The 25,844-nt window shown below is 40.6% G+C and overlaps 2 protein-coding genes across 4 annotated transcripts in view; one reads left to right on the top strand and one right to left on the bottom strand.

Moving 5' to 3' along the window:
* Positions 1–15,857, top strand: part of adam11 (ADAM metallopeptidase domain 11) — a 27,599-nt gene extending 11,742 nt beyond the window's left edge. The window contains exons 5-26 of one of the 3 annotated variants that reach the window (XM_075457869.1): positions 2,684–2,766; positions 3,032–3,089; positions 4,805–4,865; positions 5,517–5,656; positions 6,817–6,891; positions 6,995–7,066; positions 8,589–8,755; positions 8,852–8,936; positions 9,060–9,150; positions 9,421–9,472; positions 9,675–9,774; positions 9,911–9,982; positions 10,365–10,457; positions 10,875–10,955; positions 11,032–11,146; positions 11,292–11,397; positions 11,480–11,599; positions 11,749–11,917; positions 12,002–12,113; positions 13,099–13,189; positions 14,857–14,874; positions 15,741–15,857. In XM_075457869.1, coding sequence (XP_075313984.1) covers positions 2,684–2,766; positions 3,032–3,089; positions 4,805–4,865; positions 5,517–5,656; positions 6,817–6,891; positions 6,995–7,066; positions 8,589–8,755; positions 8,852–8,936; positions 9,060–9,150; positions 9,421–9,472; positions 9,675–9,774; positions 9,911–9,982; positions 10,365–10,457; positions 10,875–10,955; positions 11,032–11,146; positions 11,292–11,397; positions 11,480–11,599; positions 11,749–11,917; positions 12,002–12,113; positions 13,099–13,189; positions 14,857–14,874; positions 15,741–15,756 — 1,977 coding nt within the window. In that variant the 3' untranslated portion in view covers positions 15,757–15,857. Of the gene's footprint in view, positions 1–2,683; positions 2,767–3,031; positions 3,090–4,804; positions 4,866–5,516; positions 5,657–6,816; positions 6,892–6,994; positions 7,067–8,588; positions 8,756–8,851; positions 8,937–9,059; positions 9,151–9,420; positions 9,473–9,674; positions 9,775–9,910; positions 9,983–10,364; positions 10,458–10,874; positions 10,956–11,031; positions 11,147–11,291; positions 11,398–11,479; positions 11,600–11,748; positions 11,918–12,001; positions 12,114–13,098; positions 13,190–14,856; positions 14,996–15,740 lie in introns of those variants that run through there. The other 2 variants (XM_075457868.1, XM_075457867.1) reach the window with 2 other exon arrangements.
* On the bottom strand, positions 14,678–25,844 carry LOC142374272 (endoplasmic reticulum protein SC65-like). Its single transcript, XM_075457871.1, has 7 exons — positions 25,367–25,844; positions 24,041–24,190; positions 22,592–22,763; positions 22,324–22,452; positions 22,092–22,237; positions 21,154–21,237; positions 14,678–20,726 (listed from the first exon to the last, which is right to left on the bottom strand). Exons 1-7 carry the CDS (start codon positions 25,829–25,831, stop codon positions 20,580–20,582), a joined length of 1,293 nt encoding a protein of 430 aa, XP_075313986.1. The 5' UTR covers positions 25,832–25,844; the 3' UTR covers positions 14,678–20,579.

The following is a 25,844-nucleotide window of genomic DNA, read 5'->3' as shown; positions in this document are numbered from 1 at the left end:
GCAACCTTTCCACCAGCCTGCTTTGTGCTGAGTGGTAGGTTATCGTCCCTGTCATCATGTTGATCTGCGTTTATCTGCTGTCACTCAACCTTCAAAAGTTGAATTACTGTGGATGTTTTTTTTGTTTTTTTTACTAGCCTGTAAATAGAGGCCTCATCTGATACTCAGAACTTGCAGTGCAGACCATCAGTTTTATCTTCAGTTGAAGTACATAAGTAAAGAACAACAAAATAGACAAAAGAAATGAATGCTTTCCCTCACAAAAAGCCACCAGAGCTCTGTATGCTCTGATATGGGACGTCATGTTTCACAGATGGAAGGACACAGCTTCATCTAAAGCACCCACTCGCTGAGTTTCATCTGATTACAGAAAAAGAAAAGGAACACGTAAGCTTTCCCTAAGCCTTGTGTTTGATTGACTTGAGGTTGGATTAAGATGTAGTTCCTGACCGTCAGGCCAGCACCTGATTTCTCATAACCTGTAACCTGAGGATTTAATCCAGTTTAGAGCAGCTCAGTTGAAATGTTCTCAGTATGAAGCCAATATTGCAGCTTATTTGATATCAAGCCTACATTCCATGCACTCTTGGAAAGGTAGGATGCAGCTGATGTGTAGTAACTTTTTGCAAACTCAGATTTGACTCGACAGGATCTCGTGAGTGAATTTTCTGTATTGAGTTGGAACATAGAGTAAAGTTTGACTGAGCGTGAAAAGCAGCAGGTCCAAGCTGCCTCTTTTGTTTGTGGTTTGGTTATGTTGTGTCAGCTGTGCTGGACAACAGCAGGCTCAGGTGACAGACATGACTTATTGGGGTTCATTACAACTGAAAATTGACTCTCGCTGTCTTGCACACTCAGACTCATACGCATGTACATTATTGTACCAATTTCCAAGATGTTATAAGCTAAAACACATAACTGTTTTGCGAACGACCTCAGGTAAAATGACCTCTCTGATCATGAAAAATTGTCTGCTGTTGACTTTTTTAAAACTCGTCAGGTGAAATATGTTACAAACATGCATGACTTTGTTGATTGATGGTGACGAGTCTCTTCTCAGATTGTCGTAATCTGATCATTCCTGTACTGTAAACTGAGAGATGGCGCTGAAACACTATATTCAAAACACGATCGTCCAGTTGGAGCCTTGCAGGGGATTATGAATAATCAGGTGAAGGGATCCGGAGGCGAGGTAACACCTCTGAGCAGCTCTGCCAAACTGAAAGTGTCAACTGAGACTGTCGGTCACACTTTATTTGAACCTCTTTTAAAGACTCTCAAATATCCATCAGCCTTTAAAATGGTTTGTTGTGTGTTTGATTAATTAAACAAGATACGTCTTTCTGTTAATGCCTGCTTGAGCATCTATTTTAGAGTCTTAAGGACGTGGACATTCATCTAGGAGAGAGACACAACATACACTATATGTTGGTGTATATATACAGTATATATATATATATATATATATATATATATATATTTAATGAAGAAAAATACAACATCTGATGTGAATCAGTTTTCCCTGTATCAATGATGAAAACAGTTGAGATGTCGTGAAGATGGCTGTCAAATCCCCCAACATTCTTTAGAGACCAAAATGACATTAAAATTCATAGGAATCTCTTTACTGATGAAATGGAACACCAATCAACCTGTCAACAGAGTGACCTTGCAGTATCTAGAGCAGTGATGTATTAAGGCAACACACTACATCTAGGGTTAACATTTAACCATATATAAATATGCAAATGAGGTATTCTCTCAGTAGATGTGCTTGTCCAAAAGACAAAGTGTCCAGGGCGAGAGGCAGGGTACACTCAGGACAAGTCGGCAGTCCATCACAGGGCCAACACAACCATGCACACTCACACTCACCGTGACTCCCAGTGTTGATGTAGAATCACCAATTAACCTAACCTAACATGTTTTTGTACTGTTGGAGGAAGTAAGAGTACCCAGAGAGAATCCATGCATGCACATGAGAAACATGCAAACTCCACAGAAAGGCCCCAGCTGAGATTCAAAAGTGCCTACCACCACAACACCGTGAAGCCCAAAACAAAGGGTAGTAAATTAAGAATAAGATGTTGATTAAGAGTATGTAAAGATAAGTATTAAAGACGAGTGTAAAATTGATTGGATATTTTTTTTTATGTTGTCTTTGTCAAAGACCTGACAAAACGGCTGATTGATCCCTGTGTAATTCTACTCCTCAGTATTTGCTAAAACATTGCAGCCTTGATATGAACTACTTTATGACTTATGACCATTTTAATTCAGAATGGTGGTGCTTTTCTGATTGAAAATGCAATAGTTCACATTGTGTTGACTGTATATATTCTAACTTGACCATATATATTCACTGACTGGACTTGGTCTTGTTTGATCTCTGTCCATTCTTGCTGAAACTCATCTCTGCTGCAGCCACATGAGGTTTAGGTTTTCCCAGACTACTAAGTTTTGCACTAGTCACTGATCTCCTTTAGTCAACCCACCTGGCTGACTCCAGGCTTCAGGCTGATGGAAAATACCTGCCCTGTAGGGGCCAGGAGATCAGTGGCAGAAAGAGGTTTCCAGAGGGTACTGGTTTCATTTTCTGAAATTTGACATGAACATGTTACTGGATGACGGCGGGTTTAGTGTCTCTCTCTCTCACTCTCTCTCTCTCTCGATTTTGTTTCAGGGAGGGGAGCACTGCTACTACCATGGGCGAGTGCGGGGGCTTCCTGGCTCCTGGGCTGCTTTGTCCACCTGTCATGGACTGCAGTAAGTCAAATGCTTTGATAAATTTTCTTTACTTAGCAAGAATCTTAAATTAATTCAGGAACCTAGATTTGGCTATTTTTAAGGCTTTAGAATTTAGACCAAACTTCTTTGAGCTTATGGCAAAAGAATGTGTCCATTAGCCCAGTTTAGATTTTAGTGAATATAAGTATTTTTATTTGTAACAGAGGTACTTAGATGTATTGTTATATACTGCTGTATTCATTTATAAATTTCTCTTTTTAAAAAAAAAAAAAATGTATTTCAGGGGGATGTTTTCTGATGGGAACTTCTCTTATGGGATTGAACCTGTTGGCAGTGGGGAGGTAAGTGAAAACTTCAGCGAGGCCTATTAGCCAGTTTGGATTAGTAGTGTATTGTTTTCTTGGCATCCAAACAACAAGGCCACATGATAAAAGTCGTGAAAATATGTCCCTTTAAAAAATAAAAATAAATAAAAGATATTGCTAGACTCTCGCCGTCTCTGCTTTCCCTGTCTTTAGCTCTGGATGACTTCCCGTTAGTCCAGACAATGTTACACTATCTGAGTCGCTGTATGGAAAGTATTGAGTGGATACAGTCCACTACTACAGAGTCGCATCCTGTCCTGTATCTAAAGGTAGACAATTTTCATGAATAACTGACAAAAACAAAAAGTTTGAGAGGCTTAGTCAGACCCATTTTAAAATAGATTAATTGAGAAATAGAGGTGTGATTGAAAAGAGTGAAAGGAAAGTGTTTAGAATGGAAGACGCTGAGCTTTTTTTTCCCATTAAGGCCCACAGTAATCGAAGTACAGCTCTATTACATAGACTGGAGGGATGGATCAATACCCTCTCAGCTCGTCATAAAACTCTCCCACTCTCCTGCTTTCTGCTTGGCTCTCCATCTCAGATGGGTCATTTCATAAAGTATTTATCCTCAGCTCAAGTGTACCACCATGTCCAGTGTTACTGCCATTATGACAGCCATGTGATTGATTAATTATGCATCGGAGCACTTTCTTCCCGCTGAACTGTCTCTACTTCAAAGGACAATGTTTTCTTCACGCTGCAAAGTTTTCATGTTCAGGATGAGAAGAGGGACGTTTTTCTTTTGATTCAGGGTGTGATCATTCCAATAGAGCTACACTACTAATAAATTAGCCCTCCGCTGAAACCTTGGTTATGTCTGATCTACACGCTAAAGCTCTTTCAGAGCAGAGAGTTTTGTGATTCCAACTTCCGATTTCCTCCTGACCTCAATCCCCATCTGCTGCTGTCTTGAGGTCTTTTTGGCTTGAGGTCTGTTTGAGGTCCCCCCCCCCTTGCATTCCTGTGTTGGTTAACCAAATTTGCTTCTCTGTGGAAGCTTGAAATCTGTTTTATTTTCCTTTCAAATGAAAATACATGTAAGGGGGATTCAGGCCATTGTAATACTGTGTTTTTTTTTTTATGTTTGATCTTTTATTTGGGAATTTCTTCCACGCAACTAAAGGCTTCTCTCACACTGACTAATGTCAATCCTTGTGAGTGTACAATCAGGAGAACACTGAACAATAACATTGAGCATAGCATGCCTACAAGGAACCCCCCCCCCCCAAAAAAAACGTTGCTGCCTGTCTTCATTTTTTTTAAAGGTTATGAGGACTGTTAAAAATATTTTTATGAACATGTGAGGCCCAGATTGATCCCTCTGGTTAGAATAAGAATAGTTTTTGTGTTTGGAGAAACAGATGTGTTCCAAGTGTTTTGCTGCTGTAGTGGAAATACTTACATTGACCTTACATTGAACTGCTCTGAGTCAGCATTTTTAATTTGCAGTCTAATTTTTAAAAGAGCTCAAGGAAGCCAATAAAGTTTTGAGTCACCTGTTTAACAAATTAATTTTTTCCAAGTTCATCATGTTTTTGTATGTGAAAACTAAAGTATAGCTCCCAACTAAATTGACTTGATTGCGTTCTGATATTGTTTTTTATGTTTTAGTTGCAGAAAAAATAAATGCATTCATGTTCCCTGTTGTCTCTTTCTGTCTGTATTTTTCTTCTGTCGTCTTTCTGCAGCAGAATAACCACATTGTGTATCGAATGCCTGACATTGACCTCTTCCCACTTCCCTGTCCAGGTAGGTGATGCCTATAACTATCTGATTATAGACTGTTAAAGCTGAGTGGCACACATTTACTGCACAAATCTGCTATGAGGCTAATTTACCAGTTTTGGGGTTGTTTTTTTAAATTTTTTAAATTTTAAATTTTTTTTATTATAACAACACATGACACTTCATTTATCTATGAAGAAATAGATTTCAGCATATGTAGTTAGGTGAATTGAGATTTTGTTGAAAGCTGACAGGAAGGAGCTTGTTACTCTCATGGACACTTGTTCAGCCTTGTCCTTGACACAGAGCTAAGATAATCACATTTTCTGCAACACAACTCTGTTTCATTGAGTTTTTGCCCATCACACCCTTCAATTAAAGTGTCCTCCTCGGGTTGTTCGTCTGTCCTTCTCGTCTTTGCTAAATGTCTCTTTTGGTTGCCTCTGTGTTTGTCCCTGACACTCCTCCACCTCTCAGGATCCATTTCCCTCTTTCTTCCTCTAACTCCCCGCTTCCTCACCCCTGACTCTCTCGTTTCCTGTTCGTTCATCTACTGGCTGCATGATATTGATCTCTCCTACATATCAGTGGACTAAAATACACACCTACACACAACCCTGGACTGATGACTAGTCACTTTTCTGTCTCACTCTCACATATACGTGTGTCTCGCAGGTTGCTCCATGAACAGCACAGAGCCTGAGGGGCAGACAGATGGCCACCGTGAAGGAGACGGCGAGCTTGAGGATGGCGGCGACGGGTCTGAAGAAGAGAAACCAGTTTTTACAAAAGGCCTGAGACGCTCAAAAAGACAAGTCAGTCTTCATACACAGCTCTATGCACACCAATGGCTGGCTAGGAATGTATCAGTAGCAAGTGTGGACTGATCAGAGATGAAATGGACAAACACAATTAATGTAATGCTCATCAAAGCAGATAGAGATGAGGAAGTCAGGTGAAAGTCCACAAAACAAACTGATAATGTGAAGCTTGAGAACTGTATAGTCTCTAATGGCCCGTCGACTCATCATTTTAAAGGATCCAAGTGAAACTTTCAGAAAACGGTTAGGACCATGTTCTCACTTGGAAGGCATGGCTCAGGCATCAGCTGCATACATGACACTGAATGTGACTGACCAGCATCATGTTGATGGATCAGGAAAACATTCTGATTACAGTTTGAACTATATTTAAAGCTGAAGAATATATTAGACTAGAAGTATTACCAAACACAATATTTTTGCTACATTAAGTACTTCTAGAATTTGATGTTTGTGTTGATATTGAAACTAAGGTTTCCCCTGTAGATGTCTATGATACACAGGCAAAGTTCTACGAAAAAATTATTTAGAGACTTACCCTTTTGGCCATTGTCATCTTGGTTTCCTGAAACCAGACATTAACTTGGGGTAATCTTGCAACAATCTTGGTGTAACACCTATGCTATACAATATTCCCAGGTTTGTCATACTCTAAATGGTTGCTCTTAATGATTAAAGAGGAAGACTTGGAACGAGTGATTGAGACCATTAACTCCATTAGTGAGCTCACAGTGTGATGAGAAGTAGTTGAATTTTCTCAGACTTCTAAAAAGTCGACCCCTGCTGGCCTAATAAAAGAATGCAGTTTTAGGCCAGCTCTGCATCTTAACTTTCAGATCTGAAGACTTCGGCTACAGCAAACTTAAACTTTTGCTTACTTACAGTCACCTAATTTATTTTTAGCTTTAGAAACGGCAGTTTAATCTCTTCAGATGCAACATTCTGCTTCATGAATGAATGATTATTGTTTTTTTAGTTTGTCCTCTCAAGGACAAAGACTTGAATTTCACCAGCAGCAGTGTGTGTGTGTGTGTTTGTGTGTGTCATGCGGGGTGAGTAACGGTTTCACCTGCTGCGCTGTGTGTCCTGTGTGAAGGTTATTATGACAGTGGACTGAAACATTTGGCCTTGTGCTTTTCTTTTGCCACTTCCAGGTGAGGCGAGGGCAGCGCACCGTCCAGACTGAAACCAAATACATCGAGCTGATGATTGTCAATGATTATGAACTGGTGGGTGGGAAGCTGGTTGTTTTGCCGTATCATTGTAAGTGCAGCACAAAGGCATTAAGAAGTTTGTGTGTGTTAGCACCTGTCTTTGTTCTCTTTTTGTTAGTTTGTGCAGCTCCGTCGGTCGAGCACTCAGACGAAGATTTTTGCCAAGTCGGTGGTTAACATGGCAGATTTGGTGAGAGAGAAATGTATTTAAAGCATCACAAGTATTTCCTCAAAACTTTTTATATTCTGTGAAACAAACACACACACACACACACACACACACACACAAAACTATCTGCAGAACTGAAAAGGAGGCAGACAGCTGGTTTAAGAGCTAGGCTTTGCCTTCTCATCTATTTTTTGACCATGGCACTTCTTCATCGTGAACACTTTCTCTCATTCGGAGGGTTTTCATGTTCCCTTTTCTGCGCACAAGCCATTGCTGAATGGGACAGCTGCCATTTTTTTATTTTTATTTATTTAAAACATTTCACAACCTGACTTAGTTGGAAATCTTTCACATGCCTCTGTCCGTTAGTGAACATCACTCAGACCTTTTTCCACCATCATCTCTAGAATGGTTATTATAATATTGACTTTCAACTTTCAATGCTTTGTAATCAAAGACCAAACAAAACACACCAAGGTTTTTGAGAACAGCGGAAAGATCAAACTTAAGGTGTCAAGTGAGATGAAACGATGCTATAATAGAGAGAAAATCCAAAATGGAGGACGAGGAGTCGGGTTGGAGAGAGCGCAGCGACTGTAGCTTGAAGCACTCTGAGCTGTTTTCGTCGATAATTTAATGACCTTTTCTCGTGTGTGTGTGTGAGAGAGATGCAGCTGATGGGATTATCCTCCAAAACAGACAAAGTGTTTGTGCTCGAGTCCTCTGCTGCAGCATCACCATGGAAAACCCTTCACTGACAGGGGACAAACAGTTATTTTTTCGTTTCCAAGGAAACAGGCTGCCATCTTAATTCTTCCGCTACGTGATTAAAGTCGAGAGATACAACTGTCTCAATTGTCTGCAATGATCAAATAAATACTATATATATGTGTGGGAGTCTTAGATCTGTCGACTTGTGAACAGTTGCTCTAACTCACAGATATATTTTATCTTCTGTCTCAGTTTATCTGTCTCCTCTCTTAATACCAGCAGTTTCTGTAAAGAGGAGGCAGTTTTCTTTATTATTCCTCAAGCATACGAAAGCCCTGTCTTACAGCACCCCCTTCTTTTAGAGGAAGGCTACTACAGTGTGTTAGAAAATCAGTACGAAAATGTAACTTACACACTCAAAGTGTCCCTCACCAAACTGCTTAGGCAAATGCACCTTATACCTTCTAAAAGACTTGTAGAGCTAATTTTTCTTAAAAGTTTAAGAAGTGTTTCCACTAAAATTTACTTTCAAGCAGTCCTCCTCTTTCTTGTTGTTGTTGTGTATCTCGGTGCATCACACCAGCTGTTGTTCAGTGGACGGTTTAAGTTTCTTTACTTTTTTTTAAAGATTCTATCAAGGTGTCTATTATAGTCTGCAAATTTCCTTAAGAGATTCTCCTCCAAATTTGATGTGATCAGGTTTTTTGTGATTTCTTTAATGATATGCCATAATATGAGCATACACCGGCAGAGGATGTGAGTTCTGTGAGCTGGCTGCAGCTCCTCACCAGCTGCATAATTCTTTCTGATTACCTCTTTTTGATGTGTCCAGATCTACAAGGAGCAGCTCAACACGCGCATCGTCCTGGTGGCCATGGAAACCTGGTCGTCTGAGAACAAGATCGCTGTCGGCGATGACGCCCTGCTTACCCTGCGAGACTTTATGAAGTACAGGAAGGAGAGCATCAAGGAGCGCTGCGACACTGTGCACCTCTTTTCGTGGGTTAATTCCTCATTTGATTATCATTGTCATCATCATGCTTTGTTGTTGTTGTTCTTCTTCTTTATTAAACAATCTCCCTGTCTTTCCCACAGTGGGAGAACCTTCATGAGCAGCCGCAGTGAGGCTGCTTACATTGGAGGCATATGCTCACTGACGCGCGGTGGAGGCATCAATGAGGTGACTCTTTCACTGTGAAAACACTTTCTACTTTAACTACAAAAAATGTGGTCTAAGACCTCAGTAGTGGTAGTGCTTAAAATTCTCTCCTGTGTTTAACCTAATGTGTATGCAATTCTTCAGTTTGGCACTATGGGTCCAATGGCCATCACACTGTGCCAGAGTCTTGGGCAGAACATCGGCATGCTTAGGAGCAAAGAGCGAACATCTGCAGGTAAAACACTTTAGCGACAATCTTTTGCAAGATTAATTGACAGTGATTCAGAGAAACAGATTGAGCTAAGGGGGCACGTTTTCTTGTAAAATGATTAACTTCTTGTGTGCAACTTCTTTGAAACACCATTGAAACTTTTAACAGGGCTCTGCTGATTTAGCCACAGAGCTCACTTTCACCTCTCCCCCCCACATTGCAACATCTCAACAGCGCAGAGTGCGCTTTATTGTATGACTTGTGACCACAGAAATGTTTTGTGTTTGTGTCCAGGTGGCTGCAGGTGTCCAGACCCGTGGCTAGGCTGCATCATGGAGGACACAGGGTATGGGTACAGTTTAAAATAAGTCCATTCTGCCTTACATTTTGAAAGAATTCCCAACTAAACCAAGTGCCTTTAAATTTTGTAAGATTTGTGCTTCTTTTCTTTTTTTTTTTTTCTGTAGTTTCCATATTTGATTTTAAATTGGAAAGTTTTAAATAAAATTTGGTTTAAACTGATTTCAGTTTCCTTCTCCATCAATCAGCTACTACCTACCCAGGAAGTTCTCCCGCTGCAGCATAGATGAGTACCAGCGTTTCCTCCAGCAGGGAGGAGGCAGCTGCCTCTTCAACAAGCCCACAAAGGTGACAGAATAGCTGCTTCCTCAGGACTTTCTTTAACTTGTTGCTCTCAGTTTTGAACACAAAATCTCTGAGTAAGAGAAAATAATCCTGCTTACAAACCCAGATTGTTGTGGTATGTTTTTTTTTTTCTCCTTAGCTATTAGACCCCTCAGAGTGTGGCAACGGATATGTAGAGCAAGGAGAAGAATGTGACTGTGGATCAATAATGGTGAGCACTCCTGAATGCATCGAAAGAGCACATAAACATTAGTCATACATCCATTAACCCAGTTGGGGAAGTTGCAACTAAATGTTTGGTGTGTGGGTGAATTAGCACAGCACCCACACAGACTAGACATGATACATGATTTGTATTTAAAAGATATTTTCTCATCAGGCCAGAATAATCAATTAAAAATGTGGCAGCAAAAATGTGCTTTGATTATTCCACAAATCACACTAGAGATCCTGCAATTGATATCACAAGCTATTTTTTATTTCAACTGATGTAGGAAGTTTTTATTAAACAAACATCTGACCTGGAAACGGCTCAGGAAGCGTAATGTTTGAAACACCATACTCATGTTGCACAAATCCTCTGTGGCCTTTAGGAGTGTGCTCAGAGTGGAGTCAACTGCTGTAAGAAGTGCACTCTCACCCACAATGCCATTTGCAGCAACGGGCTCTGCTGCAGGGACTGCAAGGTGAGCTCCTTAAGTTTATCACCTCATATTAACACCTTTCAACTCTGGAGGTCCCTTTGTCAGGAACAGTAAACACTGTAACTAGACATTAAAACTTTGTCATATTTAATTTCTGGTGCATCAAGTTTGGCAGAGTTGCAGCTGACAATCTGAAAAGTAGAGTCAATGGTGTCAGTATTTGCTGGCTGTTTGTTATAAGGTGGATATTTACACTCTAATTCAGACGAAAGTAAATATTTTAGTGGAGAGGGAGTAATTTTATCTGACACTTGCCAGTACTGAGGACATGGACAAAAAAATATTTTAAGTGTTTTTTTAACTATCAAGTTCTGTGTCGTACAGTTGTAAAGCAGTCACTCTTCATCAAATCCCTGCTCGGCTCTCTTTCCCTTTTTTTTGTTTTTTTGTCCGTTCCAGTATGAGCTGCGAGGGGTGACGTGCCGCGATGCTGTGACCGACTGTGACATTCCCGAGACCTGCACAGGAGACTCCAGCCAGGTAAATGAAGATCTGGCATGTCTCAGTTGAAATTGCTGAAAGCCTTACTTGAGTCTGATTGTTCCGTCTCTTTCAGTGTCCTCATAACGTCCACAAACTAGATGGATACACGTGTAATGCAGGCCAGGGTCGATGTTACGGAGGCCGCTGTAAGACCAGAGACGGGCAGTGCAGGACTCTGTGGGGCTACAGTGGGTTTGGATTAGATCTTTGTTTCATGATGCTTTGCTGCCATCTCATGGTTGTGGTTGGTGATACTTGCCTTAAATCTGTTGACTGTTGAGTAAAACAATGGTCTCTCTCTCTCTCTCTCTCTCTCTTGTTTTTTTTTGTCAGACTCAGCGGACAGATTTTGCTACGAAAAGCTGAACTCTGAGGGGACGGAAAAAGGCAACTGTGGTCCAGAGCCCAGTGGACAAGGATGGGTGCAGTGCAACAAACAGTAAGCAAATTCATTTGACACTTTTTATGTTTAAACTAGAAGTTTTAGGCTGTTCATTGCCGCAGCTTCCCTGGTTTTACAGAGACGTTCTGTGTGGGTTGCTGCTTTGCACCAATCTGACTGAGAAGCCAAGTTTTGGTGAACTGCAGGGGAAACTCACCAGTCTAACCGTCCACCATCAGAACCGATACATGGACTGCAGGTGAGGCTGTTTTTTCTTAAATGAATAGCAACATCTTGGCAAGTCAGCAAGGATTCCTTGGTGAGGTGTTTGTGGGAAACAGAGGGAGCAAAATGCTGTAGCACACTAAGGATTTGGATGTGGTGAATATGATATTCTGTCACCTGCAGGGGGGGTCATGCAGTGCTGGATGACGGCTTGGATCTGGGTTACGTGGAGGATGGGACACCATGTGGGCCAAACATGATGTGTTTGGAGCGGCGCTGCCACCCCATCCCCACCTTCAACCTCAGCACCTGTCCTGGCTCCTCAGCCTTGCATATCTGCTCCAACCATGGAGTGAGTCCACTGTCTGACAAGAACAGCTTTTGGGGTTTGAGCCTGACGGCAAGCATTAATTGTGCTCGCCTATGTGTCTCGCAGACTTGCAGCAACGAGGTGAAGTGTATCTGCGATCCAAGCTACACCGGGAAGGACTGCAGTGTGTTTGATCCGATTCCAACCCCCACCCCAGAGGGCCCAGACAAGTACAAAGGTAACCAACACAGAGCGGTTCAGTTCTTTCATCAGTCACTGTCAAAAATCGTTTCTTCGAGAAAAATTGATGATCTGGTTTAGCTTCTGTGAGCCTCTTCATTATCTGCAACATCAGTGTCAACTCAAAATGGATGTTTTCTTCATTTTGTTTACAAGCCCCATTTCAAGAAAAGCTGGAAAGTTTTCCTAAATGCAACAAAAACTTATTTGGAGTTCTATGGTATCTGTTAATTGGTTTAAACCTTTTGGCTGTAGCACAAGCCAAAGAGTATGATTGTTCAACCCCCATGTTTAACATTTGTCAAGATGTTTTATGCTTGTTCTACTTCCTTTTTTAAAAACAAAACAAAACACATATCTCATTTCTGCCAAACATTTTCATGAAGTTTTTTAGTTGTTCTATTGAAAACCACTGATACAAAATTTTGTGGTGAGGACACTGGATATTTTTTGATCTGTTGACTATTTAAATATTTCATATTTGTACGCAGTTTTCTCTCGGTTTGTTTTCAAGTTTTTCAAGACTGCAGCTTGACGTACACAGTTCCTTGTGACTTTGGTTTCTGACAGAACATCTACCAGAAAACACTTTGTGGACTTATTTTATCTTTCTCCTCATTTGTTGCTGTTAATTCATTTGTCAGATAGTCAGGCAGCTTGACAGCTGATTGTTTGAATCAGGTTTCAAGAATAGGAGTGTTTATTAAGTTTTGAAATTTTCAAAGGTCTGACCTAAAAAAATAAAAAATAAAAGGGAAGAAGAATTTCTGAGACCTAAAATGTGTTGTTCAAAGTTTTGCACTCTGCTGGTTTTCTGTTCTTCTCAAAATGATCAAAAAACAAAACTCAAATTTGTTTTGAATTGTTTCACCTTTCACTCGCATCTGCTATTTGTAACAGAAATGTTTGTATGCAAATGTAAAGAACACTCTTACACTTTTTGGACATTTTTCCCTTACTGACTGACTCCTTCTCTCCCATAGGTCCCAGTGGCACCAATATCATAATAGGATCAGTTGCTGGTGCAATTCTGGTGGCAGCAATAGTCCTGGGGGGAACTGGCTGGGGATTTAAGTAAGAGCTCTGGCATGCCTCCATCCATTTGTTTGTTTTTGTGTGTGTGTGTGTGTGTGTGTGTGTGTGTGTGTGTGTGCGCCGGGTTCCTCCATGCACGCAGCTGCTGCTGAATGCTCCTTTGCTTTGCTCTCTGATCCGTAGTGACAGTTTATTCTTCACGCTGGTGCATGTGCAGGGGATGGCTGTTTTCTTTGGGTTTGTACGGTAATGCGACTCATTGAGTCAGTTGCTCTTTGGGCCCTTTAGCTTTTTAGAGAAACTTTTCACAGTGATTGATATTTAAAACATACAGTGCACACTTTGTAAAGTTTGTCCGTCATTGATGACAAACTCGTTGCTTTCAGGCTCTGGACAGTTGGTCGGAAAAGACTGGCCATCAAAGCGTTCATTAAGAAAATAACCAATGATGGTGAAAATAATATTAGTTGCTAGTTTTAAGCAATTTGGTGAGCTGGATATCTGGAGTTATTCTCGTCCGTTTATTAGCGGTGACTAGTGTCACTATTGCCATAATGTGAAATTTGGTGTGCTCAATGCTTTTTGTTGTTCAAAAGCTTTGGGAAATCTGACTGACTGGCTCAGATGAAGTTAGTTGAGTCAAAGTTGGTTATGACTGAAATTAAAGATGAGAGATTAGTTTACCAGACCTACAGCCTGATCCACGTCTCTGTTTGAGATCCTCAGGCATAACCCAACCACTGACCGTGACGATCTTATTACATAAGCACTTGTTAAGGGGGTGGAATATATAAGGGAGGAGATTAAGCCAGTTCTTGTAGCTGTGATGACCAGATCATTTGGTCAGAGTTCTCCAGAACAGCACTCCTAGTGGATTGTTCCTGGTTATGCAGTGGTTAGTTTCTAGTAATTGTGGGCTGAGGAATGACATCCGGTGACAGGGACACGGTTGCCCAAGACTTACAGACGCGAAGGTGGGCCATCTGATCTGATGCTACAGAAAGAACATGCTTCATAAATTGCCATTTATGAGACTGCATAGCTGTACAGTAGTCTGAGCGCACATTGACCACTTTTCACCGTTAAAGGGGCAGGTGAGCATGAGAACTGCACAACTGAGCGATGGAGAGAGGTGAAATGATCTGATAAATCACATTAGATTGCTAATTCTTTGTGTGTTTAATTAGAGCAATGATGCAGGCAGTGTTTAAGGCTTGAACAGTCTGCTGCTAATGTCCTAAAGGCTGATACTACAGGACACCTTAAGAGGTTCTGCCTCCCTTAGTGAAAGGTGCTACAGAGCTGGATGGGTGGTGGTGGACGTCCATGATGAGTCTGACAATGTAAATCAGTGGAATGAGCATCTTGGATTGAAAAAGAAACACATTTAACAAGCTCTTTCCTTGTTCCCGTTGCAAGTTTTCTCTCTGTCTGTAGTGTGATTTACATTCAAATTGCTTCACATGCCAGCTTAGCTGTGACACGTCTGCTGCATACAAAAGAAAAAACTTGTAATCTTTCTTCTTCATCTCGTTGCTGTAGCTTTTGTCAGAATTGCCTGGAAAAACACTGCAGTGGAGTTTCTTTGTTTCCGTGGCCGAGGGGAAAATGCATGGTTTCGCAACACGTACATGAAATAACTGTTGATAATCTTATTGTACTTGTCTTCTCTTCTTCATCTTGTTCCTGCATCGCTGCCAATGCAGAAACATCCGAAAAGGAAGGTACGAACCCACCTTTCAGTCTTGAACCTAGCACTGGAACATCATCAACCATTGTCCATTATGTCAACACAATGCCATCTGTTTTATACACCCACATCCGTCACCTATTTATTTAACCATACTTTTCATCTTTCACTCTTTTTTTAAAATTGAATATGCATTTACACAGGCACAAGTATACAGCATTTATATGCCCTGAATTAGTTTTAAACACACAATCATAGATCCTTTAAACTATAAAAACTCATCAGAATAAATTTCTTACACATGCAATTAGCTCATAAACAATAAGAGGAATCATAACTCTATATCTATGTGTGCTTCATTTTTATTTATACTGCGTGCACCTTCACTGCCATTTCTACAACATTGCTGTTGAATTGACTGTGTATTGAGAATTTATGATATAATAATTCAGTAAGAAAAGGCAAGCCTTCCTCCTGTGTTTTGTTTTGTTTTTTTCTTTCATTTTTTTCCTGCATTAGAGCTTTTGTTGTGTAGTTTATCAGTGGGTTTATCAACAGAATGTAAATTCTCATTTGTTTATCAATCAGTAATTGAGGTTATCTGTCAAGCAAATATGTGTTTCCATCATGCGTTTCAACTGTATGAAACACATAATGGTTCCTTTTTCTCAGATTGCTTTTCCATTTACTCTTTGTAAAATGAATAGTAGATCTTTGTTTTTTTGGTCAGTAAGTTACAAGGAATCTATAAAAACGATAATCAGTGTTACAGTTTTCTCCAGTCTTTTAATTCAGCTTGTCAGACCTCTTGATAGACCCCCACCCACACACACACACACCTTTTTATCTGCATTCTTATCCTCTTATCTTTTTTCCTCTTAATCCTTTCTCTGTTTCCAGATCTTCAGGAGTTTGAGCTGTATCTCTCCTGTCTTCCTCACACTGAACAAAGATGTCTTCCACTTAAGAGCCATCAGACCTTTTCTGTCCCCCCTGTTCTGACTTTGTTGATCTCCCTCTCCTCGTCTGTATTTGCTCCCTCTGGAAGAATATATCTGAATGGTACTGAACCCAGAGGATCCAATCTCTTTCATTCTACCAACTGTCGGGGAGTGTCTGGGAACAAATGTCCTCGTTGCTGTAGTTAGCATCGCCTTTCGTGCTCATTCCTACTTTCCCCAAACTACCATTAGTGGCTACAGCTGGTCCTCTGCTGTCTGGACTGTTATCATGCTCTACCCCTTTAAGTTATCTGTTGGACGAAGGCCATGCACTTCTCCCTGTGCAGACTTTTTAAGGAAGCCAATATTATTTTATCTCAAGGAGACCACAACCAGCTCCTCTTAGTAAAGTAACTTTAACTGCAATACATGTGTAGAAATATCTCTAAATACTGAATGTTGTTTTTTTGCCTGTCTATATTAGGGTAGTTTGTTTGGTAGCCCTTAACATTCCACATTAATAGCCATAATTTCTCTCCTAATGCCTTTTCTTATTAGACAGGATCCCATTGGTAGTAAATAAGTTCTCCTACATAATGTGTTAATGTAAGACTAAAGCAGGAGCTTGCAAGGAAACTTGCGTCTGTTCTGCAGCCAAGCAGATGGGCAGTTGCACATGTACACACTAAATGTTTTATCTCGCTGTATGATATCTAATCCATATCCAAACTATATGCATACAAGTATGCTGACCACGGGTGCTGTTGTAAATAGTGTAGCTACTCATTTAGACAGCAGTGACTCACTGCCGCTCTGAATGGAAGCACAAGTCTGGGAAAAAAAAAACTCCTCTACCTGCCTACAAATAGAGATATAATTAGCAAAGGATTCCAAATGCTAGATATGATGTGTGTTGACATTTCTACGTTTAACGGAGACACATTGTGCCCTTTTTTCCACAAGTCGACACAATTTATATTCGTCTTAATGAAATGTCAGCGACATGCTTTGGTAAGAAATACCACAGGGATACAGTCCAACACTTCCCTTTTAAACCATGGCTTTACAGCTCTCTTCATCTCATATTGTTTATAAAATCAGGATTTTATTAGAGCAGAGCGACAGTCTGGAAATGCTTTAAGTAAATGGGAGTTGACAAGTAGCCTTAATGGGGTGACTTCCAGAAAAGTATGTGAAATGAGAACAGGTTTTTTTGGCATTCAGCTGTATTAATTCACTCTAAGGCTTTACTCTTTTTACGGAACGACGCAAAAAGATTAAACTTTTGAGCATGTACAGAATGCCCATTTGTGCATAGTTGAGCAGTAATGATTTGTTATTATTTGGGTGAGTTAGTCTAGCTTTGAGAGCTTAAATTTTCTAGATTTTTGTTTGGACTAACATGTGTACAGGCATTTTAAGAGCCTAGTTTTGGTTGGCCTGGCTAACACAGTTATTATTTTTTTCTGGCGTCGTGTAAACATGCTCACAGAATGAGAGTCCAAGAGTCCCTCAAAAAAATAGTTTTTTTGCTTAGTAAGTGGAGACTTTAGACACTCAAAGTTATGCTCTCAGGCCCAAAAGAAAATACATTTTTTCCACCAAAATATGTCTCCCTTAAACTGCAAAGTTATGACACGCAACACAGATTTCTAAAGTCATACTGAACACAGGATCCCTATCAAATCTACACACATGCTGTTTGTAATTTACAATGACGCAGTCAAGCTTAAGAAAAGAAAAACATTAGATTTCAACTATGCTTAATGGCTAAATGGCTTCACTTATTTAACCCTAACTGGACAGTTCTAACATAAGGAATAAATATGTATATTAAAAGCATAGCATCTGAAATATGATTACAGGGTCAGAAACTATCAGAACTGTTCTCCTGTAAAAACAAAAAGAAAAAAGTCCAGTTCTGCAGCGTCTATGCGCATTATTTTCTTAATTTATTCCCTCTGGAGTGATGAATGCAGTTCAGAGGGTTATACTCCATTGGACTTTAAATAATTCTTTTACCTGTAACAGTTGTTGGACAGGGCAATGGCACAGACACCAGAATGAAAGATTCAAGTTACACTGCCAGTTAACATAAAACATGAAAGGAATATGTCGACAATTTGATTTTAAGTCTGTCACATAGTCACCCTTCTGAAATGAATGAATGAAGAATGACAGGACGATGTCCTAATTGTATGACAATACAATTGCTAAAATCAACAATTACATACACACTGAATTCAAAATATAACAAAACTCAAGGACAGACTCGACTGAAAGCTCAGGTCATTCTGTGTTTACTGCCTCTGTTTGTGATCACCTGTTGTGGTTGGGTTCATCAAAGGGATTTTGGCACCACTGTCTCTTGACTTTTAGTGTAAAGACTCATATTACTGTATATTAAAACATATATCACTGACTGTGTGGTGCATTTGGTGTGTGTGTCTTCTGTGTAAATCCTCACAAAAGACCGATCCTTCACTAATAGGAAGATGTGGATCAAACCCGAAAGTCCTCTAAATATTTTTAACTGATAGGGTTTTACTGCATGTGGTCCTAACTGAGCTGAAAATGATTGATGCTACATGATGCAGCCTTTTTGTTTTAAAGCCTTTTAATATATTGGTTACATACATGTTTTAATGATGTATGTAACTAACCTCCACACTTTAAGAAATGAATGTTGACTTTTTCTTCCAGATTCACATACAGCTCTTTTGCCAACACTTAATTTTTTTTGTTATATCTACAGCTTCGTGAATTGCAAGAAGAAAAAAAAATCCTTCAAAAGAGACATTTTCGATCTCAGACAAAAGCATTTGAGTAAATGGAACCTTGTTTGCCTCTCAGAAGTGGTGGTATACAAGTATAAAGTTTAAATAAAAAAGTATACCAGCTGAATAAATGTGCCTTGGCTACATTTCAGCATTGGCTCAAGTAAAAGATTAACTTGAAGTTAGATTTTAGATCTATTTTATGGGATCAAATAAGGGTCAGAAAGATTTTTCACTTGTACAATGATGTTCACACGAGTAACAAAGTTTTGAAGTTGTAAAAATAGTTTGTGTATGTGTAAAACATATCTGTATATGTGGGGATATTTTGTGCACGTGTAAAACGAAATCCAAAGGACACACAAATTTCCCACCTTCAAGTGCGACCCTGAAGTTACAAGTTTACAAAACTCAATTTACAAGTGCGAATTTTGACCCTGTTTTGACGCCTGCGTGAAAAGTCAATCAGCACGTTGCTTACTGACTTGCCAATCAACCCGGTGCCCACCCACGCGCCAACCAACCAACCAACCAACCAATCATCCAGTCAAGGAGCACCAATTTCTGCCGGCCGGGATCTGAGCACCAACGAAAACTCAGCGGGCACACATAGGTACTGATGTAAGAAAAACAGGATGCTCATGCTCAGGTAAGTTAATTAAAACTATCGGCAACTTGACGATATAGCAAAATGAAAAGTTTCTCGATGTCATCATATAAGCGGAATGTGAAATGACAGGTGTCGTTGCAAAAGTTGATTGCTGCCAGAAATTGATTTCCGGTATGTGGGAGCACGCGCACAGTATGTTAAATTTGAAAAGCGTAGCTCGATGTATCTCAATTCCGGTCCTCGGGACCCACTGCCCTGCATGTTTTCGATGTTTCCCTCCTCCACACCTGATTCAAACGATCAGCTCGTCATCGACTGCCATCTGCAGTGGACTGATAAGGAGCCATTCATATGAATCAGGTGTGTTGGAGCAGGAAACATAAAACATGCATGATGTCATCATTGCATGATCGCATCAATATAATGATATAATGAATTAATTAAATGTTCGTGTTTAATTACCTACTGTATGTCCATTATCGTTGTTGGATAGATGGTGAATTATTTCTGGCTTATATTTAGGCTTATAAAGACATGGATCCTGGATATTTGTTTTTGGTCTCAAAATGACTTTTTATCACTCAGCAGAGTTATATTGACAAGATTAGACTGTTATATCCCTACCTGACAGCGTACCTTTTGTGATGGATACTCCCACAGGAGTCTATTTTGTGTTGCTAATGTTTAGGTTTTATGATAGATACATCTGTCTATTTTTGGAGTTCATAATTTGCACAGAATGTATTCTACACTTGCTTATGATCAGACGAGATCGGGCGTGTTCAGGGTGGTATGGCCGTAAGCGAGAGAAGGGATCACAAATTACCTTTTTATAGATCCAGAAACCACATCTATTTCTGTGTTCTGACTTCTAAAATATAATGTTACTGTTTAAAAAAGACACAATTTATGATGATTTCATCTAATTGAGCAGCCTCGGTCTCTCTCTGTGACGATGAACACAAAACTACACACAGGGAACAGAAGAGGTTATCTGAGAGTCCCATTTTCAGCTGCAGAGAGCAAACACATCGGAGAAGAAAATGTGCAGGATCAACATCAGCCTCTCAAACCAATAATGTGGAAAATTCGAAGAAACATATGGTTTCCTGCAGCTATATAATACATATTTGTCAGAGTGACTTTCGCTTACGGCCTTACCACCCTGAACACGGCTGATCTCGTCCGATCTCGGAAGCTAAGCAGGGTCGGGCCAAGTCGGCAGTGTACCCTTGTGTAGATGCCCAAGTTTAAAAAAAAAAAAAAAAAAAAAAAAAAAAGGGGACAGCAAAGAAATAATTTTATCTCTTTACAAACAGATTTTAACCAACCAGCATGGAGAGGAAGTGAAACTCTGAAAAGTTTCTGCGATTTGTCTGATAACTGAGCGCTCCTCATTCTTAGCCCCTTTTTAGATGTCTGATTCGCCAGCATCACCTTTTCCCTTAGGCTGCCTCCAGTTAGCGCAGATGGACTCCTCATAGTCTCCCAAACCTTCAAACTCTGCATCAGGGGATTCGGATGCAAGAATTGCAGCTTCCTCTGGTCCAAGAAAATCCTAAAAAAAACAATGCAAATCCAGATGAGCAGTTTTTGAAAAAAAAAAATTACCCAAATTAAATTACACAGACTCCATAAATCAATGTTTTGCAAGATTTCTTTCTTTCTTTCTTTCTTTCTTTCATTTTAGGTCATTGGAGAACCACAGAACTAAGATGAAGGCCTAAACTTTCTATCTGGTGTGTCTGTGGTTGTTTCATAAGAGTTAAGAATGGCTGTTTTTTTTTTTTTGTTTATTTAAATATGCACAATGATAAAACAATAAAATACATTTATTAATACAAAGGCCAAAAGAATGTGCAGGAGAGGAAAGGAAGCCCGAGGGCTTATATAAACCCCCCCCCCCCCAAATACAAAACACTAAATTAAATCAACCAATAAAAGAAAAGAAAAGGCAGAAAAAAAGTTTAATTCATTAACCTCACCTCATCATCCAGCTCTAAATACATTTCTGTAAATGTCAGCATCTCCTTTTGAGTGATGGTCTGGTTGTAGTGTCTGAAAGCCTCCTGTTAAAACCGACATAGATCTTTAATGCAGAACAGGAACTCATGGCAAGAAAACAAACCGATGCTGTGTAGTTATTACAGTAGTACGTCAAAGTTTATGCTTCATAACAGAGTGATTAAACGTGATTCAGATGCACATGAGACCACAGATGACCTGACAGTATCAGGACATATTGCAGCTGGATATATCTGCAGGGGTGAAAGAACGTCACCTTCAACTAAACCTCTCTTGTTGTCAGCAAACAACTTAATCCAACACCAACAGCGTCCCCTGAACACAGAAAACGCGCTGTGCGTAGGGCCTCATGTCATGGGGATCTCATTTTTAGCGCTAATGTGGTGGAAATTAGCTTGCTGCAATCTCACCATTGCAAGTTGCCATCATTCCTTAAAACTTCAAATAAAAATAAATAAATAAGGGTGCCATGGCAAGAGTGGGTCGTCTAGTAACCTGAAGGTCGGCGGTTCGATTCCCGCTCTCACAAAGATTGGCGAACTGTCAGTTGGTGGAGTGGCAGTCCACCAACATGGCCATAGCCCTTGAGCAAGGCACTTCACACCCCCCCCCCCCCCCCCATTTGAAAATCACAGTTATTTTAAAAAATATTGATATTTTACACAACATCCAAACTTTTTTTTAAATCAGGGTTGCATTTTCATTCAAATAAATTTAGCACTAAATAGGAAGTTCTTTTTCGCTCTTCAGTAAACATAATTTTGGTCCCATGTTTTCATTAGTCATCACCTGATTGCCTACTCTAATTATTTCAGCTCCGTTCTAGAATCTTTTTGTAAAACTAAGAGTTTGGTTTTGGAGTTAATGTTGATTTTTGGACAAATACATTTCCTCTTACCGCTCTGGGCGTGAAGTGATCGGACTGAAGACCCCACTGTTGACTGTAGGCTTTGTAGTACAACAGGTTCTGCTTCATGACCTGGTCTTCAGGCTCAAACAGGAAGTAGCTGTACGCACAGGGCACGGCCCTGCGGCCGTCGTTCACTAATCAGAAAACACAGCAAATACATTGATATTCAACAGCTAGAGGTATTGCTCGGGAATATTAACCAGGCTGGCACTAAACTTACATTTGTAATAGGCATATTGGAGGTAGTGGTACATAGTGGCCACAAATTTCTCCACAAAGTAACCACCAACATTTGGCATCAAGTTTTCCTCACACTTGAGCTTGCACCTTAATGTATCGACATAGACTTCTGTTGAAAAGCACATCAACGGATGTCCAGTTAAGATGAAGCCAGACACGTACAGAACAAATGAGGGATCCAGCTTAACAAGTCTGGAATGATTACTCATTTCTTAAAACACTGAATAAGTTTTTACTGGCATACTAACCTGCTATGACTGCGTAGAAGTCCCTGTCTGGTGAAAGCTGACCGATCCCCTCACAGTCGGCCTGACAGAGGTCGTACTCGTGCAGGTAGAGCCTCAGAGCTTCCTCCAGGTGTTCAATGCTGTTGCTGTAGTTGCCCGAGCTGACCAGTTTCACTCCTCTCACAAAGGAGGCCTGGAAAGGAAATGCTACAAATTGATGCTCTGCGGGAATACATGATAATGATGTTGAAACAAAAGATGTTATGTGGAACAGATAACACCAAGACGGGCCTGTCTCTGGACTGACCTTTGCATGGTGAAATTGGTTGATATTCAGTGCAGTCTATTCTTCTTTCTTTATGAAAACCATTTAAAAAATGGCTGGCATATGCAGAAGTAGACTTTTGTTATGCGTTTACAGTTCAGGTTTCCCTCTGAGACACAGAGAGCCGATCCACAGTAAGAGTTTACATCACACCTGTGCCAGCTTTCATTTTCATTTTAGAGCCTCATTGACTTGGACTATGCCGTTGATTTGTTGCTGGCTCAGTGGTTAGAGTGAGTCGTCCAATTTGAGTGAAGGTTTGATTCCCACTCTCACCACTCAAAGGTTGGCAGGCCACCTCCTTGCCACGGCCGAGGTGCCCTTGAGCAAAGCACCGTACCCCCATGCTCCCCTGGCGCTGTGATTGGCTGCCCACCGCTCCAGTGTATGGCATCAGTCTCCATGAGTGTGTGTGCATGTGTGTGTTCAACAGGTTCCAATCTGGATGGGTTGAATGCGGAGGAGAAATTTTGTGCAAATGACGATAAATCTGATCTTAATCTTAATCTATAAAATCTCCAGATGCAGAAACTACCCATCTCAAGAGCAAAGTTGCAGTGTTGAGAATAAACTCTATGGTCCATCATCAAGTTTGGAGGCTGACAGCATGCATCTATACGCTTGCATGAGTACATTATGTCTTCCACGTTTGAGTGGTTTCTACCCTGAACAGAAACAATTTTTGGCACACTCTCGTACTAATTCTCATTGCCACATTCTGTTAATGTGTGTTTCATCACCAGCTCGTTTACATGAGGCATTTTGTAAACGGATGGTAGCCCTGTCCTGGTTTGATTTCATCGAAATTACTCCACTTTAATCTTGAAATTTTAATCAAGTTTTTTCTCAGTGTTTCACTTAGAAATTTAAATAAATTTGACTTAATTCTTCACAAGAACATAAGCAACCATATCTTTTTTTTTTCCCTTCATGTATCCCTAATATTCTGATATAGCATCTGCTTTGAAAACAAACTTTTCAAAAAACCTGCCTGCTGCTGAGTTTAAATTCACCTGAAAGCAACATAATCTATCATTTCCCCAACTGTTTGCAAACATACAACGTACACATCTCTCCATCTGTTATGTCAGCAGTATACACAGTATGCCGCACAGTGTGAAAGTCAGCGGCTGGGCTGTTGTCACCTCATAGGGTCGCTCTTCGTGGTCGATGAGGAAGCCGCTCAGGTCGTACCCGTTCTTGTACTCCTCCATTAATTGGCGCATCTCCTGGTCCTCAGGGTTCCTCTGGAGGAAGGTGTAGGCACATGGGACGGCGCTCTGCAGGTCGTTGAGCTGTGCACACAAATGACTTTTGCTATTGAAGTGGCACATTTTGCAAATAGTTTCTCTTGTTCTTTCAGATAAACTTGGAGGTTAGATTATATTAGATTAGATTAGATTAAATTTTATTGTCATTGTGCTGAGTATGGGTACAGAGCCAATGAAATGCAGTTAGCATCTAACCAGAAGTGCAATATACAGAATTATTTACATAAAGTACAGTGGAAATCTTATAGGAATGAATATCTTTTGTAAAAATATGTACAGAGAGTGCATATATATGAGGTATGCACATACAGTAAGTGGAGAATGCAGATTACATAATAATATGTACATAAGCGTAGGGGCTGAGTAAGACACATAAGCAGTGCAGAAGGTGCATGGATGCAGTAAAGTGACAGTACGATGGTGTAAGTTAAGTGACGGTGCAGAATTCAGCAGGGTCACAGCCTCAGGAAAAAAGCTTCCGGAGTCTGCTAGTGCTGGCGCGGAGGCTCCTGTAACGTCTGCCAGATGGGAGAGAGGTGAAAAGACTATGGCTTGGATGAGAGACGTCCTTGATGATGTTTCTCACCCTGCAGGCAGCGTTTGTGGTAAATGTCTTGGATGGTGGGTAACTGGGTGCCTGTGATGCGTTGGGCAGGCTTTACCACCTGCTGGAGTGCTTACTGAATTTCACAATTGAGTTCTGGTGCATCAAGCTTCCCTCAGTCATCTTTGAGATGCTTCTAAAGCTTGACTGGAGTCCGCCTGGGCCATGTTAAATTCTTCGGACAGAGTTAGGAGCGCGCACACCAGTCAGCTTAAATCCAACAATGAGGATATGAGGCTGCAACTGCTGCTAAAGGTGCTTTAACAAAGTAAAAGGTCCCGAATGCTTCTGTGTAAGCTATATTTCAGTCTTTGACATTTGTTTAAGCTAAACTAATAATATATAGGCTATATTTGTAGGATAAACGTGATGTGACTGAAGCTGTAGGCCTGCAAATGAACTTTTCTTCTTCAATTCTCCACATGGATGGAAGACTGATAAAGAGTATTGCTAATTTTATTAACTTATTGAAAATATCCTGTAATTCTTCACATTTTATTCTAACATCAGTAGCATCATAACAGCAATATGAAAGCCACTCAGGGCTGGGCCATGTAAACACAGGTGTGATGTATTCATGTGAAGTTCTAGCTCACCTTTGAATGTGCAAAGTGCAGATATCTGTAGGGAGATCTTCTGCTGAAATCCTCCAGGATCTGTGTGCTGGGAGGCGGCGGCTGCAGCGCGGGGAAGCGCGCTCTGCACTTCTTCTGGCAGGATGCTCTCACCATAACGTGCCAGCACACGCGGAGATCCGGGGTTGCTGTAAAAGACGGCGGCTCGTCGTGTTTGCTGCTCTTACAGTGGAGCGTGCAGTATCTCGCGCTATCCTTCAGAAGCCGGTGCAAACGCAGACTTAATTCCAAGTAACGGATCGACTCCGTCCACTTGCCTGCTGCGTAACTGTCCAGCGCCGTCCCATAGGCGGCGGTGAGGGGCATCAGCTCCTCTTCTGGGAAGTTTCTGAAACTGTAGTTTTCATATTGTGCGGATGTCATGACTGCAAAGGTCACACAGAGCAGACTTATCAGCAGATCTCCTTTAACGCACAATGTAACCATGATAAGATAACAT

The sequence above is a fragment of the Odontesthes bonariensis genome, chromosome 23 (assembly GCF_027942865.1).
Source record: "Odontesthes bonariensis isolate fOdoBon6 chromosome 23, fOdoBon6.hap1, whole genome shotgun sequence".
Classification (NCBI taxonomy): Eukaryota; Metazoa; Chordata; class Actinopteri; order Atheriniformes; family Atherinopsidae; genus Odontesthes; species Odontesthes bonariensis.
This window is presented reverse-complemented; position numbering and strand designations above follow the sequence as displayed.